The 16,428-nt window shown below is 37.4% G+C and overlaps 1 protein-coding gene across 2 annotated transcripts in view; it reads right to left on the bottom strand.

Annotated features, from left to right (window-relative positions):
• Positions 1 to 585: 585 nt before the first annotated feature.
• The window catches only part of LOC131067068 (uncharacterized), a 76,750-nt gene continuing 60,907 nt past the window's right edge, over positions 586 to 16,428 (bottom strand). For both annotated transcript variants that reach the window (XM_058002004.2, XM_058001996.2), the window contains 3 exons: positions 8,680 to 8,870; positions 7,196 to 7,265; positions 586 to 1,266 (listed from right to left, as the gene is read on the bottom strand). In XM_058002004.2, the coding sequence (XP_057857987.1) occupies positions 1,141 to 1,266; positions 7,196 to 7,265; positions 8,680 to 8,870 (387 nt within the window). In that variant the 3' untranslated portion in view covers positions 586 to 1,140. The remainder of the gene's footprint in view (positions 1,267 to 7,195; positions 7,266 to 8,679; positions 8,871 to 16,428) is intronic.

Genomic DNA, 16,428 nt, shown 5'->3' on the forward strand with positions numbered 1-16,428 from the left:
GACTAAGACAACCAGAAATGGTCCATCTTACTGTACCGCATGGATACAATTAAGCTACCCATTATTCAGAGGAGAGGACAATAGGTGCACGCAGACGAGAGGTTCAACTTATCTTCCAACATCACCAGTTGTGTCACATTATAGCATTTGCCGAGTCAAGTCAGTCCCCTGTGATTCAGGGATGTGATAATGAATTCAATTCAAAAGGAGGTTTGCTAATCAACGGTTACGGTAAAGTTTCTTGAACAGTGCCACCACTGAACTTCAACGAATGGCCTTTACTAAAAAGAAAATGCAACCTTAAACAAAATGGTCCCCTTGCAAAGTCTACACATAATTGACAGGAAAAATGATGGAAAGGCAAACAAATTAAAGCTCCAGAACAAGAATCACATCCTGCCCAGAAAAATGGACAGTAGCAGCAAGGAAACTAGCATGTCAATTTCAATGTATTCCTAAAATCATTTTCTGCTATGTTCACATAGGATATTAATCCAGTACATTTGGTGTAGAAATTAATTGTGTAATATGTAGGGGAAACTAAAAATAAACTGTTATCAATTTTAACTGCCAGGACAAACAGAAAAATAAAATGTGTTCTATGTTATTATATTTGCATCTGCACTTAAAAACTCAGAAAGATGATAAGAGAGTGAGTACATATAGTATGCAAGATAACTAATACATTCCATGGAAGAGCATACACTTCAGGACTAAATTTCTGAACACATTTAGCACCTTCTGTTGTTTTTCAAAAAATGAAGTGTTGCAATCCAATTGCCCTATCTCACTTTCGACAACTCCATTTTTACAAGTATATATAAATATTTAGGAATTGCCAATCACTTATTCAACCTTAATGAATAGTTACAAACGAGGCATTTCTCAACTTCAAGGAATACCATCCCTCCCATTTGGAGGAATATAAATCCAAATGAAATTAAATATAGTTCCTTATTTGAAGGAACATAAATTCCAAAGCACATTAGAATCCACATATCCTCAACCAGATCTATTCTTTCTCTTCATGTACAAAAGCTTCTGATACATCTCATAAAACTGCAGATAATCCCAACTGGCTACTCAGTCAAATATGCTTTCTAACACTGCAAAATAGGTCTTGTTACAAGCTTTGATCTATCAAGACATTAAACGTTCCACTCCAGAGAGAGGGCCACCTTGCAGGGATGTTACACGTGGTGATGCGCCTCCATTGCTAACATTAATAATGAGTTGTGTCAGCCATCTTCTAGTTGTTGGATCCTCCTACAAACAAGACGAGATTTAGTGAAAACCATTTTGCAGACTTTTATTGGAAGAAAGACACTATTTCAGTCGGGAACAAACATGAGAAGCAAAATATAGCTAAAAGATGCAGGAAGCCAAAAAAACAAAGACAGCAGCAGCTTTGGGCAGTACTTCTTCCCTTGAAAAAAAAAACATGGATTCTCAATACCTTAATTTATATAGTATCGCAAACTTCAAGAGTCAATAGATGAAAGGAATTGCCATGTTGATAACCTCAGAAAATAGTTGTGTGTAGTTCTTTATAGCAGTCAAATAAAAACACTGCTATGCTGCAAGAAAAATATGAATGGGCGAGAAAACATATTTGCATTGACCTGAATGCTTGCTAAAGCATGCTAGCATGGATCTGAGACATTGCAAGAGAGTAAACAACAAAGTTTCAAACATACGTATATCTCACAATCTAAGGCTGCATCAACTACAGATCAGTGCTTGTGAATATAAAAAGTTGAACCGTCCCCTAATGATAGTGGAGTGAGTGCTGCAACCAAGAGGAGATAATCTCTAACCAAGTAACCTATGCAAGAGGGGAACTAAGAGGCTGCAGAGAGAGTTAAAGTCAAAACAACATAACCAGCAAGGGAAATGGATGGAACATTTCAATGCCACGTGGAGAATCAAAGAATATATTGCCAACAATATAGATGTCCGATTGAGAATCTAAAAACCCAGAGTTACCAAACTCGAGAAGATGCCTTGCATATGTTGTGGTATGGTTATCCTCATTAGTCAAGGTTCTCTACAAACCAAGCTCGTGTTCCATAAGATATTTTACATTTGTTCAGTAAGTTCCAAGATGGGTATTAAAATCACCGGAGAGTGACATTGCCTGAAAAAAATACTGGTCACCATTAGTGTTAAGGATAAAAAAAAGTTGAAAATAAATAACAAATTTCAAAATAGGTATCCAAATTGCATGGGAAAAGGCTGTTAGCACATAGGCTGAGGTCAAGTTAGTTGAAGGTGCCTCTGGGCTTCTGTAATGAAGAAGAAAGGAGGAAAAAGGGCAAGGATGAACGAAAAAGAATTCAAGTTGGACGCGTTGATAGCAGCCGTATCAATTCTGTTATGTACGTATTAGTAGCAATCACGGGGATGTGTGGGAGACGCCTGGAGGTCATGCTCACAGCAATGGGCAGAGAAGACTTGGTTGTTTGGTTGAGTCTGCCACAAGAACATTTCCAAAAGCACATCCAAAGTGATGCGATTAGGAAAAATCCCACTTTACATTGCCTTTGTTCACTCCTGCAGTCCTCCTTCACTCACCATTGATTCTCAGACAGCATCCCCCCATATACGTGATGAAAGCAAAAGGCTAAAATGATGGAAAATAGAACTTTTTCTCTGGTGGATTTTAAAATGCTTTGACCTAGAAACAGCTCAAATTTTCAGAAGGCCAAATCTAGGTATTTTTAGTGCGGCTCTACAATTACCCTAATTTTGGGTATATGGGTGGGCATGGTTTCCAGGCCGTATCTGAGCTGTGTCGTACCTATATCCGTATCCAGTACACTGGTACATATACCAGGGGAGGGGGGCTCATGTATCCTGCAACCTTGCTACCAAGGGAAAAGATTAGGAGAAACAATAGCTTTTCCTCTCAATGCTTAAGACGTAAGAGTGTTGCATACATTTTATATCTTCCCACCTAGCACCTACTAGAGGTAAATGTTTTACAGTTTTACAATTGGTCAAAAACTCTGCACTCATTCTGTGAATCTGTTATGAAGATGTCAAAACTGTTCAGGCAATACTTTCAAGCTTTACAAGCAACATTCCTTGTCTATTAAATACAATCTTATATAGACTGTCAAATTTAAGCAAAAAAATAGTATGTTTTGTTGGGTTCCAAAACTGATGCTTCACTTCCTAGAATCAAATCTCACTCACAAGGTCAGGGTGGTTGTCATGCAAGTGAAATCAGCTCGTCAACAGACCCTAGAGGGTTAAAGGCCTACTCTACAAGAGTGGATTATATCTCCTACGCTTTGAGCTAAGCTTAAACTCAAGAGGGTGTTCATAAGGGTATGCCTTAACAGGTATTAAACTCGCACAAAATATACAATCAATAAACATATACAATCAAACCCAACTTGATGTCTTCGTCCCAAATACTATTACCATACCAAGAACAAATGGCTGCCTCAATAACCCCTATATAGCTGATAACAATATGCAATCATAATCCACATGAGATAGATTCATTTAAGTAACCATCTTGAAGATAAATCCCTGATTATAATACGATGCCATGAATGCACAAAAGGACTCCTACTCCTATACTACCGGTTGAGATATTGATTTGAAGGTGTGTGACTGGAGCTGTAATGTCTACTTGTTGAAATGGGAATTATTACTAAATATGCTAATAAATTAAATATTAAAGAATAAAAATTAAACTTTATATAATTAAAATTTAGTTAAGTTTAATGAATGGTCAAAAGGCATGAAATGAAAAGTTGTGACTTCCTCAAACATGAGATGTAAAAGGGAGAGAAGAGAACTTCATTTGAGGAGAAAAAAGATGAAGGAAGAAAGAAGGGAGCAAAGGAATTAAGGAAGCATTTATGGGAAGAAGATAAGGAAGTGACTCTTTCAAAGGGGCAGTAATGATGAAGGGTTGTGACTCTTTTGAAGGGTGGTAATTGTTAAAGGTTGTGACCATTATGAAGAGGTGTGACTCTCCCTCACATTGGAGGATATAAAGGGGAGAAGTTTTCATTTGAGAAAGATCCAAGGAATAGAACAAAAAATATCTGAAGCATTAAAAGCAAATTTGGGGGCAGACCTAAATCAGAATTATAAGAAAATCTGTAAAGAACGATATGAACATTTATCAAAGAGATCAGAACACATTCAAATCTGCAAACAAAGTCAAACAGGCATTGAAGGAAAAAATGAGAAATGTTAAATTAATAACCAAAGAATCAGACCTGATGGAATAGAAAGGATTCTCAAACACACACACACACACACACACACACACACACACACATATATATCTTAGTATAGGCAGCAGATCAGATTGATATAAACAGCAGACCTGTGCAATTACAAGGTGCTTGGGCAAAAATATAGGAATATCCCGATAGGGCACATTACAGGAGCATGGTTCCAAACCGGTGTCTATTTATTGTGCCATGAAGCCATGTATTTGCATACAACAGAGATCACAAAATTTCTATAACAAAACATACTTAGTAGTCCATGACATAACTGTATATGGTCTTGTACAAAATGGGAAAGATCATTACAATACTTGCATGTTTTCAAAACATTCTTACATTGATCTGACTCAACATTATACTCATGCCAGCAAATGTGACAAAGGAAAATGCATGGCTAAGACCAAGAGATTTTCCTGAATATACACCTAATGCCTCGAGACATTTTACAATAGAACCCACTTACAATATTACCCTTCTTTGATTCCACGGGTTTGAAATCCCTCAATGAACTGGATGTGGCTCTAAGGCTGCCCTGCAACACACTGGCAAATCTTTGGCATCTAAAGAAACCACCACTGAACCAACCTCCCTGAAAATGATCCAATGAACCTTAAAACAGCAGAACTCTAATCTATAGCACTGTAGTGCTTTCAAAATCCATGACTGGAAATGAATCTCACCCAAAATGGACGCCCCAAATGGAAGGAAAAAATTGCAATCTGTTTAGGTGGCTAAGCAAAAGCATGCCATTACTGCAGGTTGGTAGGTTAGGTCAACTAAGGGACATGCCATTGGGCCGCAAAAAACATCAAAAAACTCACATTGCACTAAAACAAGACCAAAATGATTTGACATTAAAATTTAGAGGTTCATGAAAAAGGAATATGAAACCATTGGGAGTTGGGTCATCGGCCTACCATAGGATCACATGCCAAATCAAGCCAAGAAACAAGCAAGGAAAATCGCAAAACCTGCCCAAGGCACTTTGTCATTGGGTTGCAAGCTTTGAGCTTGACATTTGGACGCATGCTAAGAAGGCAAGAAGGAAGAAGGAACATCGAAAGTCTGACAAGCGAAGGACTTAGGTGATTGAAAACTCCATCAATGGTGGTCAAGGTCAAGGCAGAACTAGGAACCTTGTCAAAGGTTTTAATGGTTTCAGGAACCTTCGGAAGCTAGATGCCTTCTAACTTTTCTTGTGCTTCTTTCTTTTCATTTATTTCACCTTCCTCCTACCTCCCACGTCGCCTCAGTCATCACCTTTTCACTTCACCAATGCCTGGACCAGAATTGGGAAACCGTCGAAGGTTCCCATGGTTTCAAGAACAATGAGAAGCTCTAATACACACTTTGCCTATATCTTTCCTCTCTTCTTTTATCCCTTAGTGGTTGACAGTTCACTAGGGACCAGGAACCAATTGGCAATTTTGACAATTCCTGGAACCACCGAAAACCCCAAGCAAAAATCACTAAAAATTTGTGAAGGCACGAAAGAGAACGGCAGGAGACAAGGAACTAGGAACCCGTGGGCAGTTCTGATGGTTCTAGGAACAACTGTCAACACCGATTGCAGTTCCAGGAACTAGCAAAAGCTCTGACAAGCCATAACTTCTTCATTTTAGCTCCTAATTTCCCAAATTTAAAACAAAGATACCTATTTGGGCATTTTACTAGGTGAAGACTTAAGACAAACCCATACTAAGTGAATTTTTGGATTTTGAATTTTGAATAACTGACTGAGGACATGGGGAGGGAACACAGCCAATAACACATTTCAACATGGTAACCCTTTTGGAATTTCTCAAAACAAAATCAATGAAGGATCAAGAAATGACCACTTCGCAGGCACACAAAAGGAAAGGACACAAGCAAAAAGGACCAAATTTGAGTTCCAACATGTTCACTGCTTGAGGTTTCTTGTAAAGCTGGGGTTTAAGGAAAGCCAAATCACCAACCATAAATTGGTACTTCCTTTGATGGTGGTTTGTTGTTTCATCTGGTTCTACACTATCAATAAGTTGTCTTTGGCAAGATAGAAGATATCTTTAGTCTCTTTGATATTTAGGACATCCATGCAAATAAAAAGTGCACGTAAATAAAGAAGAAAAGCAATATAATTTCATTATTTTTCTGCATCACAAGCTTAAAGAATACTCTTTATGCAAAACACACAATACCCATTTGCAGTTTCCTACAATTTTCTAGACCCTCTAGAAGAGAAGCTTGAAAGGTTGAGATGAATATCTTTAATGGAAAAATAACAATGTACAGATATTTATTTTCCTAGAAAATTGAAAAAAAAAATGGGCCTCGATGAAAAGTATTGTGGGAGAAAAATTCACAAAAAGAATCGTTCAGGCAAACCTGGACAGAATGATCACATCTTTTATTAAATAAACTTACACTTTGCTTGGCAACACAGATATTCCTTCACATTGAGCAGCACATCTAGACCGCAAACAAACAAGAGCCATGCCCACTTGAGAATAGTCTCTTAGAAAACAAACTATCCACCAATGAAGCTTCAATACAAGTCAAGCATTTCTGAGATTTAAATTCTGTAGCCTAGCCAAGCTGTTCACTGCTCTTTCTCTGAGTATATTGCCATTTAATAGACAGTTTGCATATAAAAAATCACTCTACTACAGATTAAAACAATCAACAATAACCACATTAACAGGCAACCACAAATTTCAATGCATCGTAGGAATTCAGTACTGGAATCAAGAACTGTGTGGAAAACAATTACATCTATGTTATCAAGAAACGCCATAGCTTCAAAAAGTATTAACAGTAGAGAATAGAAATATAAATTAAAATAATTTTTGGTCTGATGTAACATGTACAAATTACTTCATAGAAACACAGAAAATAAGAAACCTGGTACAAGGGACAGGAATTTAAACTCTACAATCAGGTAAAGGAGCAAAACCACATACCCGTAGACAACTGCTAAATGTCGCATCACGCAGGATATCAGGAAGACAATTCTTTAATGCTTCACATGCCCTGTAATTTTTAACAGAGATGATAATGAAAATATAAATTCAGTGAACGTTTCTTTACCAGAAATTTTTTAAAAGATGTAGCAAACAACAAAGAATGGAAGAACCCATTTACAAGTTTGAATGAAAAAAAAGCAAAATGCATCATTTTCAACAGGTAAACAGAAACGACCAGTAGAACTACAAATGAAAATGATACAAATGCATCAATCATTATTCATATAGACCATTCCAAACTTAACAAAGAAACATGAGCTAACTGTATGAGTATAATAAGTTGTCATTATGCATATTTCAATGATATAAAATCATGTTTGTTACAGCCATGTCTAAGTGACTTTCAAGTGCAAACTATATAAGGATGTAAGAAAGCCTCCCCAGGGTCCTTCCTTTATCCAAGTTCAAATCTAAGCTAACAGAACCAAAGCAAATCAATCTAACATTCTATCAACCAAGCTTCAAGAGCACCTGACAATCAACAATTTGAGTGCCATATTCACCCTGCTGATCACTGTACTTCCAGGGTAGATTTCCATACTATTTGAAGCTACGATTTGTATATATACTTCATCCGACTAGGAAACACCTCTGGACATTATAAGCCCATCATTATCACAGCCAGATATTAAAGCCAAATTACAGTGATTTGATCGCTGTTACTTCAAGAAAACCATTACCATTTGTATGTGATTTTGGTGCAAGTCAGGGCACTGCTATCCGTCATTGTATTTCAGGAATTAAGGGCAGAAAATCAAAATTTACTAATTGGAGGGTGCCAACAGGTGGTAATAATCATTTGCCGATCACGTCCTTTCCTTTGCTGATTTCAACAAATTTTGAGGATCAAATCAAGCCTTGCCAGCAAGTCTGCAGGCCTTGTTTGTCTTGCCTCATCTGCCAGGAACCCTGCAAGTTTTGTAACGCTGAACAGGGACTTCAAGCCTTTAAAACTGTTATTAAATAATTTCTGGATCTGTATATACAGTTCCAATCTTTATTGTAAAAGTAAGTAGGCATCATTACGTTTTGTAGATACATTAAATTAAAATATATAATTGGTCAAGCTGGTTTGAATCTGCAGTTAAAAAGCTTGTTGTCCTGCTCAAAAAATTAACTAATTAAATTACAAATCTGATTAGCAATACAAGAGTTTTTGATGGATAGAATGCAGGGAAGAATTTCCATAGCAGCCTTCAAGCAATACATATTATATAACAACGATTGAACATAAAATCAGTGGCATGCAATACCAATACTAAGATCAAACCCAAGGATAATTGCAACTTTCCTCTTTAAAATCAGCATTTTAAATTTTTAATACATGTAATTCAAGTTAACTTTTTAACTTCAGCCAAAGATTCAAATTTAATTCAATCTTTCATATTTACAATTGATAATCAAATAGATTAAGAGATTACCTTGGATTTTCAGAAAGCCGAAGATAACAGCGAATTATGTGTTTGAGCAATCGCACAGATGGCTGTTCTGCAAGTGATGAAACCATATTTCCCAACACAGCGCCTACTGCATAGAAGCGCTCTGCAGTTGCACAAATATAAGCTAGCCCAACATCATCCAAGAGTATCTTCTGGACAATAAAAGTTGCCACCTTCAAAACTCCAACACAGAATTGAATCAGTGATGTGAACAGACTGCTAAAGATAAATAACAGCTTTTGAACAAAATACAAAAAGACAATTTTGTCAAATCATTTCAGCAAGAAATTACAAAAATTTTATAACAGATAACAAGCAAAGCAAATGATCTATAAATATTTTATAAACGATGACACGCCTGCAATACATCCAAGATAATACTATCATCCTGACTTACTTTCAAGCATTTATCCATATTATCATAGCCCCAACTTAGGACTAGCATACCTAATCTTTAAAAAAATCTATGTAAAAGATGCCTAAAGATATAATTCTCAGGTGCCTGCTCCACATAAATAACAAATCAAGTAAAACATAAGCACCTTAAAAAATAATTTTTCACATCTTTTACATAGATTTTTCAAAAGACAGGTAATCTACTTTAATTAAATTTATTTAATAACAAATTTTATTATTAATTGCAAATCCAATCATAATAGACACCTCGATAGTAATCTCTCAGCATCTTTTACATAGATTTTTCCAAAGATTGGTATGCAAGTTTAATTAAATTTATTTAATACCAAGTTTTTTAATCTAAAAGTTTATTTTATTTATTTTATTAATAATTTATTATTAATCACAAATCAAGTCAAAATATACACCTTGAGAATAATCTCTCGGCAACATTTACATTGATTTTTCTAAAGATAGGTATACTAGTTTAATTAAATTTATTTAATATCGAATTTTTTAATATAAAATTTTACTAAAATTCATTTTATTAATAATTTATTAATTATTATTAATCACAAATCTAATCAAAATAGGTGCCTCAAAAATAATATCTCTCGGCATCCTTTACAGTGGTTTAGTTGAATTCTGATGCACCCTTATTAGAGGGCTGATGCAAATTTTTATTTTTATTTTCTACATATGGGAGTGGACCCCATGTCCACAATTTCTTATGGATCGTATATATATATATATAAAATCAAGATTCATCAAATAATAGAGTTAGATTACAAAAAGCCAATGTTTGAGCTTTTACACTTTTCAAAGTATTAGTGATATATCAAACTATAAAATAACCCCAAATACTTAAGAACCACTTCAACATTTTTATGACTTTCTATATAATTTTAGAAATTTCAAATCTTATTCCAAATGTTTGTGATTAATCTTTATCTACTTCATACATACACAAACACATCTATTGTTTATTTATTTAAGAGTTCTATTTTTTATTCTTTTTGATAGGTAACATAGGAATGAACTCTAAGTCATTGGCATGAATGCTAACAACATCAACACAAAGGCTCAAACCTGCAAGCACAATGGATCAACAAGGGCACAATGTGCACAATGGCCTGGGGTTTGAACAACAATAATGCCATGATTTAACCATCATACAATGCCATGAACAACTATTTAAGAGTTCTATTCTTTTGCTTCAGGTTTGGGGGTCGATTTGATCAAGTCTGCAGCTCGTTTGAGTAAATTTGGCGAAGTCTGGAGCCTGCTTTATCCATTTTAGGGTTTTGCCCTTCAAACTTGGATTTGAGACCTTTCCTTTAGGGTTTTGGAAAAACTGAGCGTTGCATTGGAATCAAGACCCTTTAAGGAACCTACACGTGAAATTTGAGCAAATTCTAAGCAACTTTCTATTTTTAGAAAGTTTCTATTTTTTAGGGATTTCACTGCCTCCCGGATTAGGTCTAATTTTGCCAAAAATAAAACTTACTATTTTTAGTAGTTTCTATTTTTAATAAGTTTCTATTTAGTGTTTTTGTGTCCCATTTTGCACTAACATTTTGAAGTAATTACTATTTATAATAAGTCAATTTTAGGCAGGTTCACCACAAGCACATGTGCTGACACTGAAGACTGGGCATTCTTGAACATTTCTAAGTCTAGAAAGTTTGAAAAGCAGGCTAAACTGGTCAAAAAGTGGCTAAGTATGGGTGCATGTTCCAGAAGTGGAAAGCATTGAAAATCTTCTAAGTCTAGTGCAATATCACTAATTCCAAAGATGGTACTCTGATCTAGAAAATGTGCAAAAATTCGCTGAGTCTGGAAAGCAACCAAGCAAGATCCTTCACCCCATCAAAATGCATATCAAGTGGATGGGTGCCAGATCATGGTCATGGAGGAATTTTCCTCCATGACAAATTTTCCTGCGCCATGTGTTTCTAGCACCCAAGCTTGCTAAAGCGTGCCAAAATAGGGTGGTGGAGGAATTTTCCTCCACCCGAAATCCCTGCACGATGGTCTTCTAGCGCCCAAAGTCAACCTAGGGCGCCAAATTTGGGGGGTCATGGAAAAGTTGCCAAAGGAAGAAATTCCACCACTGCAATGAATTAGCGCCTGGGTCAAGAGATGGGCACCAAATGGGAGGTGCCATGGAAAATCATCAAAGTAAAAATTTCCTTCAATGCATGAAAATTCCGCATAAGACAGGTGATGGGTGCCAAAATGAGGATGCCAAGGAAAGTCAAGCTAGGGATGAAATTCCTCCATGGGGGTGTTTTAGAGCCCAAGGTCAAGGCAACGCGCTAGGTGAAGGAGGCCATGGAATAAGTCAAGGAAAGAAAAATTCCTACATGACAAGAATTCCACACCCAAGTTAGAAGATCAAATTCCATGGCATGAAAAATTGGAGTCAAGGAAAATTGAAAAAGAAAATGCACCCCGGGAAAAAAAATTAAAAATCCATTTTTGAGCATCAAAAATCACCCGAATTTCAAAATGATGATAGATTTGGATTTGTGGGAGAATTCTCTCTCCTAGACCCTAGAACGCTAATTTGAAAAAGTTCCTAAAAAATAGGAAATGTGCAAAATTGATGAAAAAGCTTCCCTAGAACAAGGCAAATTCAAAATCTCAAGAAAATTCTTCCTAGATGAAATTTTCTCTCTCCAAAGATTTCTTGCCAAGTGAATGGATAGTAAAACTCTCAGGTAAAACTTTCAAATGTCCCTCCAAAATTCAAAATGGAAAGAATGGCGATTTGGCAACGCAAAAGAAAGAATATTCCAAGTTATGATGCATGACTCAAGGAATTAATGGAAAATTCCGTTTTGAAACACAAGGATAATGGTGGGACCCGTCTGCATGATAAGTTGGAAAGGAAAGTATGACGCAACATTAAAACAATTGCCAATTTTGGTCTTTCACCAACTTAGCAACTCAATGAAAGAATTTTATTTAAACAAGTGAACTCAATTCATTTCTCATGTGCGAACGTTGGACTTGGAGAGAGGTGGCAAGATTCAAGGACTTGAAGAATTTTCCATTCCTTACAGAAGCTTTGTTCACGGAGGAATGGCCAAGGCAAGCAAGGCAGCAACTATTTCCAAGCAGTGACAAATTAAAAACGAGATGAAGGGATTTCTTCCGAAGTCAAAAATTGTGTCCAGGTGGAAGGAGATCAGCGACATGAATCTTGAAACTTTCAACTTGGCTGCTTTTCAGATCAAAATATTTGGAACAGTTGGACATGCTCCGTCACCCGTTGCTACCAAAATTGTCAAGAGTGGAATTGTCGCGGCAGCCAGTTTCCCTTTATCTATCTAGTGTCCAGAATCAATCTTGGAATGCGCAAAGCACTACAATCGGGAAAGAAGGGCGATTCTAACATCAGGCGGGAAGCTTCTTGCCAACCTAACTACAAAAGCTATTGGGGAAACCTTCAAAATTCCATCACATCATTCCATGACATACAAGACTAAAGATAGAGCTTAGGCAGTATATGATGCAGGTCCAGACAGATGTGCCGAAACAATCAACAAGAACTGGATGCAAAGGCCAACACCTCACATTTCCAAGATGCCCAAACAGCTCACTATTTTTGAATTCAAGCAAGAGTATGTGGACTTACTGATGATGTTGAGCAGAATTATGGGGTGTCAGCAGTGTTGTTTTTGTAACTATGGTGAAATAAATAGGAGATGGGTTCTAATTGCCGCAAGGCAACATTAGAACCCATCCAAAAGGGTTGAGCCCTTTTCTTTGTAAATCACACCTATTCATTTAGGTGGCGTGGAAACTTAAATAGGGTTGGGCCCTCTAATCTTTGCCAAACGCGTAATACTCCAGCTCAGCGCCCAAGGATAGGGCTTCACCAATATGTAACGTGCAAACCTCATTGTAGGGCCGACCCTATGACCGTTACTTTGCAGCGTGTGAAGGATATAGGCCCCAAGTTGGGCGGCAATAAATGTGGTTCAAATAAACCTTGGCGCCAAAACCTCCTAGCTGACTTGGAGGGTGATTAAGGGAGTTTAATCATATATAAATGCAAGCAAATGAAGTATCATTTGAAAGACACAATCAGCGAACTACCTCCATATGAGAAATCTGACTGAAGGAGGACATCATCTGCTGTGCTGGTATGAATACACCTTGAGGATAGCGAACTTGTTCTCCATGACAGCAAAGACAAGAAGATGACTGCGAAGACAATTAGAGGACAACAAACCACCATTGAAGGGCAGTGAAGCACAATCAAAAGGACAACGGATTTCTATGTAAAGGTTTGCAAATCAGCACTGTGATTTCATGTATTCTAAGGACTGAGATAAGTCTGATCTTATCTATTATCTCCTGCTGTTGTATTGTGCCCTAGCTGGGTAAGTGAATCTACATTTTCAGAATAATAACTAGATCTGAGGATCTGCTGTTGCTGGGTTTTTTCCTCCAAGAGGGAGGTTTTCCCAGGGTAGCTTTTGTATGCTTTACTGTGCAACTTTAGTTTTCTGTTTATTGTGGTTAATCTGATCATGAAAACTAACATGGTATCAGAGCCTAGGTTTGCATGTGCAGTGATCAGATTTATCGCCTGGACTTCTGTGTGACAGCTAGCGTTTTCAGATGATTACATGCACAGTCAAGGTCTTTCATCTGCATCAATTGTTTCCTCATCTTCTTAGTATCTTAGAACTTTCAAAGGTGATGAATCTCAACTTATTTAAAGGGAAATAGGATCTAGGTATAGGTATATGTCCTCTATCCTCATGTTTGAACCCCTGTGTTAAGGGTTTGTAAGGTTTGGTGTTTATTTTGTTTCTTTTCTATATCTTGCCTCTAAGTTAAGCTAATCTCCTTGTCTGCTCTTGAAGATAATGTTTTCAGATTATGTCACTCTGAAGAAAGCATTCATGCATGACCTGAGAAGCCCTACCTCAATTAGATCTTGTCATCGGACTAATTATGAAAGTCTACCTTTCATCTCTCTCTTTTAAGATGCTATGGGTCCACTTAATAAGTAAGAATGAATCATCAGGTCTGTGAATTCTTTATTTAGATAGGGTTTTAGAGGGAGTCTTGATATCTTTTAATATCTCATTTCATTCTTGGGTTCTAATCATTATGGTTTAATAGAGGAATTGATAATATATATCTAATGTATATTCCTTGTCTATTGCAAAATGTTTTGATACTAACCATGATACACTGGGTGTATCATCCACCCTCTGCGGAGTGCAAGGTGGTAGTTCTCGCTCACCCTCTGCGGAGTGCAAGGTGGCAGGTTTCTCTCACCCTCTGCGGAGTGCAAGGTGGGTCCACCCTCTGCGGAGTGCAAGGTGGTAGTTTGTTCTTCTCAGTGGAGAAGCGTATTCACCCTCTGCGTGTGCAAGGTGACAGATTGTCCTCCTCTGGGAGAAGTTTATGTATCCTCTGCGATTGTGCATGATTTATGTTGTATGTTCATATGAGTATTTTTCTTGCAAGTGTGCATGAGGAAAGGTCTCTCATCCTCTGTGGGTGTGCATGATGAAAGATCCTAAATCTTGGTGATATATGCAGGTTCCAGGAAAGCATATAAGCTATGAAGTTTGATTTCATCCTCTCCTGGCATTACAGAGGAGAACATTATGGAAAGGCTCATATTGCAATGTATTTGTGTGCTCAGATCATGATGTGTATTTTGTATTGCTTAGGGCTGGGCCCTATTCTTAAACTTTGTAAAATTTCAAGCCATGGGATTATCCATGTGAATATGGTTTTGTATTTATTTTCCTAGTTAAGAGGGAGTGTTGTTTTTGTAACTAGGGTGAAAATAAATAGGAGATGGGTTCTAATTGCCGCAAGGCAACATTAGAACCCATCCAAAAGGGCTGGGCCCTTTTCTTTGTAAATCGCACCTATTCATTTAGGTGGCGTGGAAACTTAAATAGGGTTGGGCCCTCTAATCTTTGCCAAACGCGTAATACCCCAGCTCAGCGCCCAAGGATAGGGCTTCACCAATATGTAACGTGCAAACCTCATTGTAGGGCCGACCCTATAACCGTTACTTTGCAGCGTGTGAAGGATATAGGCCCCAAGTTGGGCGGCAATAAATGTGGTTCAAACAAACCTTGGCGCCAAAACCTCCTAGCCGACTTGGAGGGTGATTAAGGAAGTTTAATCATATATAAATGCAAGCAAATGAAGTATCATTTGAAAGACACACCACACACAATCAGCGAACTATCTCTGCTCCTCCATATGCGAAATCTGACTGAAGGAGGACATCATCTGCTGTGCTGGTATGAATACACCTTGAGGATAGCGAACTTGTTCTCCATGACAGCAAAGACAAGAAGATGACTGCGAAGACAATTAGAGGACAACAAACCACCATTGAAGGGCAGTGAAGCACAATCAAAAGGACAACAGATTTCTGTGTAAAGGCTTGCAAATCAGCACTGTAATTTCATGTATTCTAAGGACTGAGATAAGTCTGATCTTATTTATTATCTCCTGCTGTTGTGTTGTGCCCTAGCTGGGTAATTGAATCTACATTTTCAGAATAATAACTAGATCTGAGGATCTGTTGTTGCTGGGTTTTTTCCTCCAAGAGGGAGGTTTTCCCAGGGTAGCTTTTGTGTTGTGTGATCCTCTATTTGTATGCTTTACTGTGCAACTTTAGTTTTCTGTTTATTGTGGTTAATCTGATCATGAAAACTAACATGCAGGCCATCAATTTTGAAACGTGGATGTTCTTCTTCATTGGTGAAGTCATGAATGCCAATGGGATGGTGGATTGGGCTAGATTGATTAGCCATTATGTGCACAAACAATTGAAAAATCTTAAGGAAAAGAAGACCCAATCCTTCTACATGAGCTCATATGTGATTTATTCACTTACAAGGATAGGTGGCATTGATGGCTTGCAAGGAAATGGGCCCATGGGATGTGGATCGGCACAGTTGAAGGTTCATGAATGTTATCCCGAGCTGCACATATCCAGCACTAGTTCATTCAAATTGGCGAATGACACTTTCACAATGTATTTAACTAGGTTGATGCAAAATGAGCTTCATACGAGAGTGTCACTAGAAGCCAGGGCACTAGAGCAAAAGTTTGGGGTTGTGTTCCTGCAGTTTCCAAAGTTTAACTATATTTGGACACAGGGATTTTCCTCCCAGCCACAAATTGCCAAGATATCCGTCAAATAAGCTAGTATTGTTGGAACTTATCATACAATTGATAACATATGACCAGATTCAAAAAAAGAAAAGAAAATTATCCATTGAATTCCCAATTGTCCTAGGTGATTATGTGGAATTGTGCCCGAACCTGGCAGCA

The sequence above is a fragment of the Cryptomeria japonica genome, chromosome 5, assembly GCF_030272615.1.
Source record: "Cryptomeria japonica chromosome 5, Sugi_1.0, whole genome shotgun sequence".
NCBI lineage: Eukaryota > Viridiplantae > Streptophyta > Pinopsida > Cupressales > Cupressaceae > Cryptomeria > Cryptomeria japonica.